Genomic DNA, 4491 nt, shown 5'->3' with positions numbered 1-4491 from the left:
GGCTATAGTTCCATCAAATGTTCATGTATCCTTATCGAACATTCAGTGAAACCCAAAATCCACAAAAGTCCAAAATTAAATCACTTCTCCCAACTCCAAACTTCTTAGGTTATAATTAGAGCATTCTTAACCCTAATTATTATCGGGGTGTAACATTCTCATACGTAAGTAATTTCAGGATCTTGGGGTTTGTAAACTTTTATTTTTTATATATAAAAATAATTCCATGTGTTTAGGCGGGGTATTACAAAAGAGTATGGTGGTTTTAGAAGAGATGTCAGATGCTAGACTAGGCACATCTCTAGAGTTGTTTGAAGATAATATTGTTATATCAGATACACCATAGGATACTACCGAAGAGATACCTAGTAGCATTATACCGCATCATAGTGGGAGGATTATCAGAGAACCTGATAGATTCATGTGTTTGAGTGAAGCTTATGAAGCTATCTCAAAAGAACCTGAGCTGGATTCCAGGACCTACGATGAGGTGGTTAATGATGTGTATGCGGACTGTTGGGTCAAAACTATAGAAATGAGTTGGAATCTATGTATTTCAACCAAGCATGGGAACTTGTAGAGGCATATGATAGCATTAAACCCATATGTTGTAAATGGGTCTACAAGAGGAAGAGATGGGCAGATGGGAAGTTTGAAACCTTCAAAGTAAGATCCATTACAAAAGGTTTTACCTAGAAAGAATGGATCAGTTATGAAGAAACATTTTCACTGGTAGCCATGCAGTCTATCCAGACTATCTTAGCCATTGCCGCTCATTTAGATTATGAGATTTGGAAAATGGATGTCAAGATGGCCTTTCTCAATGGTCATCTTGATTAGGGCATTTATATGATGTATACAAATAGATTTATGGCTAAGAGCCATACACATATGGTATGCAAGTTGCAAAAGTCCATCTATGGACTGAAGCAAGGATCTAGGGTCATGGAACATCATATTTGATCAGGCAATCAAATCATTTGGTTTTGATCAAAATCTTGATGAGCCATGTGTGTACAAAAGGTGTCAGGATAAAGTGGTAACATTATTGGTGTTGTATGTTGACAATATCATACTCATTAGGAATGATGTAGGGACATTGTCACCATTCAAGATCTGGTTGCCTACCGGGTTTGATAGAAGGACTTGGAAGAAGCAAGCTACATCTTAGGGATCAAGCTTTGGCGAGATCATAAGAATATGATGTTAGACTTATCCCAGGCTGCAAACATAGACAAGATCCACTCTAAGTTTAGCATGCAAGCTTCTTTAGAAGGGATTACTTCCCTTTAGGCATGGAGTTCCTCTTTTTAGAGAGCCGTGTCCTAAGACGCCTCAAGAGGAAGAGTAGATGAGAGTGGTTTCTTATACCTCGACTATAGGAATCCTTATGTACACCATGCTATGTACTAGACTGGATATGTGTTTTGCAGTGTACATGGTCATCAAATATCAATCAAATCCTGGACCACCACATTGGGTAGAGGTTAAGCATATACTCAAGTATCTGAGGAGAATGAAGGATTATATGCTAGTTTACCATAATGAGGATTTGACAACTACTGGTTATACAAATTCTGAGTTCCAGTCATATCATGATTCCCAAAGATCTAACTTAAGGTATGTCTTTAGCTTGGGTGGTGGAACCATTAGTTGGAGAAGTGTTAAGCAATCTTGCATTGTTGATTCCACCATGAAAGCTGAATATGTTGTTGCTTGTGAAATGGAAAAGGAAGCTGTTTGGCCCAGGAAGTTCTTGATGGATCTTGGTGTTATGAGGATGGAGCAAATTCCTATTACATTGTTTTGTGACAATAGTGGAGCGTTGCACAATCTAAGGAACTGAGAAACCATAAGAGATGGAAATACATAGAATACAAGAAAATGCAATTGTGGCAAAGATTACATCGGCTGAAAATCTAGTGTACCCTTTCACTAAGACCTTGACTCAAAAGACTTTCAAGTCTCACTTAGAGGGAATGGGTGAGATGTATGCCAAACTGGGTTTAAGGGCAAGTGAGAGATTGTTAGGTTTTAAGCCCTAAAAGTCAATTCTTTTTGTGTGACATTTTACTTTATAAAATAAAGTTGTTTATTTGTTGAATTATTTCAAGAACATTGGGCATACTATTTTATATGTGCATATTATTTTGTATCTATACAATTAATCCCTTGAGTTACGTTGAATATGGTTTAAGGTGTGTTAATGAGATTGATAAGTGTTGAATGTTGCACATTCAAGCCCCTTAACTCGCATATTTTAGCCCTTTAGTTTTATTGTAGTATAATGTTTTATTTTGGTTTTATGTTTTAAGCATTCTCCGGTGTCTAAGAAAAAAACACAAGTAAATCCTTTGATTTTAAGCTTCAAAAGCAAATCCAGCATTCTGCAAGGCAAAATGCTTGAGCGCACCTCAAAGGGCTTGAGCGCATTACCAAGGGCTCGAGCACACATCCATGCAAACGAGCAAAGGAATCCACCAGTGTGGTGAGCTCGAGCGCACCAACAAAGGGCTCGAGCGCATTTGTGGCGGTAGAACAGACGGCAAGGCAGAAACTAGATAAAGAAAGAGTTTTACGACTTCTACTTGGATTAGATGTTCTAAAAGACATAGATCCGTGTCAGATTTCACTTGTACTCTATTAATACTCCACATACTCGTCCAAATCAAGAGGACAGCATTACATAGTCAAATTAAATAGCAAATTAGTGCTTAGGTTTTAGAGAAGAGTGTAGAAAATTCCAACAGCTTCTTGGGATAGATTTCTCCCCGACAAAGATGATTTTTCAATCAATTCTATGAGCGGATAACTAATCCATAGGGTATTGATGTAACTATTTCCAAGTAATGATGGTGTAATCATGTTTTTCTTTGAAAATTTTATGAATATAAATGATGGTTGTTTAACCTTGAGATTATTTTTTAATTTTTATATTCAATTTTGATAAACCTCTGATTTTGTTTTAGAAAGATGTTCATCTTTATTGAACTTAACATTCGTATTTTCTGTGATTATACGAATGATGGTTTTACAACGATTTTAATGGACATAAATGAATAGAGTTTGATAGGCCATGCTTAGAAAGGATGAATTCTTCTACATCATAGTTTAGTTTATTTTAGGTAGACAATTCATATCTTGCCGAAAGATGAGTTACACTTATCCATTGATTACGTGTATACTAAGTAAGTGATTATATATTTCATAGCTAGTGAAGATGGATCGTACCGCATCCTAGTAGTTAGGTGGACGATCCATACCTACTGAAGATGTATTATTCTTATTTCTTATTAAATTTCTTTTCTTGACGACATTGTTGGGTGCTTGACAAACACACTCGAGTCATGTCATATATGTAAGTAAAATTCCCATGTTAACTACGGTTTACCATCATTATAAGGTTAGTAGTGAGGTCAATCCCCCATATCTTCTCCATCTTATCTTACTTTTACTTTTATGTCTTTATTTAGTTTCAATTGTAAAAGAAAATCAATTATCTTTTTTGAATTAGATTAGAATTAATCTTGATAATTTAACAACCAAAACTTGTAGTACCTGAGGTTCGAAACTCTCACATAGACCTATCTTACAAAGATTCGTACTATTGCGAGTGATAATTTTATTATTGATATACACATATACTTAAATCCACAATCAGAGATTATCACATAGAAAATCTAAAACCATAAACTTGTAACTTATAAACTATTGTTCATATTCATTAATGGATTATAATATTCACTCGAGTCATAATATTTTGAACAATAAGTTAATGAATATTATTATTTTAAAGCTTCCATTATTATTATTATTTTCTTTTTTATAACATTAGTTTCTTTAATCAAGAATATTACAAAATTTTATTCCCATAATTTAATATTTCCCTTTGATTATTAAATCCTTTGTGTTTAGTCATTAGGGATTTTTTTGAGGTATTACAGTAAAACTAGGAGAAAGATAATTGCTAGTTGTATGAGAAATTTTCGATTCCCACATATGATGCCAGCTATTGATGCAAATCTTTTGCATGGTCAAACAAAACGATGGGCATTTGCAAAAATAAAAGAGGAATGCTAGAGCTCATTCTAGTGTCCTTCTGGAATGACCTCAATAGAATTTTAAGTTTTTTATTTCATACTTCCATTAGAGTTTGTGACGCTTCTTATACAAGATTTTGGAGGGATATCACTCAATCATGTGTCTATATATATATATATATATATATATATATTTGGAGTTTGGAGGTGTATCCCTATATGGTATTCCTTGATTTTTTTGGTGTAATAATAGGCACATAGTTATATATCAATTGTTTAATGGGTGAGAATCTTGATATTTTATTGTCATTTAAATGAGATGATCTTTAGGCATTTATTTCCATATCAGTTTACATAATAGTTTCATACATATTGCCCAACATGTTACTGAATTAAGGGTTTATTGCTAATACGCTCAAATACTTAAGGACTCCATTAATTCATTGTACCT

The 4491-nt window shown here is 34.1% G+C and overlaps 1 protein-coding gene across 1 annotated transcript; it reads left to right on the top strand.

Moving 5' to 3' along the window:
• The first annotated feature begins 421 nt into the window (after window positions 1–421).
• LOC133853897 (secreted RxLR effector protein 161-like) lies at window positions 422–1846 on the top strand. The gene is made up of 2 exons (XM_062289919.1): window positions 422–515; window positions 1434–1846. Exons 1-2 carry the CDS (start codon window positions 422–424, stop codon window positions 1844–1846), a joined length of 507 nt encoding a protein of 168 aa, XP_062145903.1.
• Window positions 1847–4491: the final 2645 nt, after the last annotated feature.

This window comes from Alnus glutinosa, chromosome 13 (genome assembly GCF_958979055.1).
Source record: "Alnus glutinosa chromosome 13, dhAlnGlut1.1, whole genome shotgun sequence".
Taxonomy (NCBI): Eukaryota; Viridiplantae; Streptophyta; class Magnoliopsida; order Fagales; family Betulaceae; genus Alnus; species Alnus glutinosa.
The sequence above is the reverse complement of the archived record's forward strand: the minus strand, read 5'-3'. Positions and strand labels throughout refer to the sequence as shown.

Coding starts and splice junctions, on each gene's coding strand:
- LOC133853897 (XM_062289919.1), top strand. CDS start 422: ATGTGTTTGAGTGAAGCTTATGAAGCTATCTCAAAAGAACCTGAGCTG. Junction 516..1,433: donor TAATGATGTGTATGCGGACT/GTTGGGTCAAAA, acceptor TGTGTTTTGCAG/TGTACATGGTCATCAAATAT.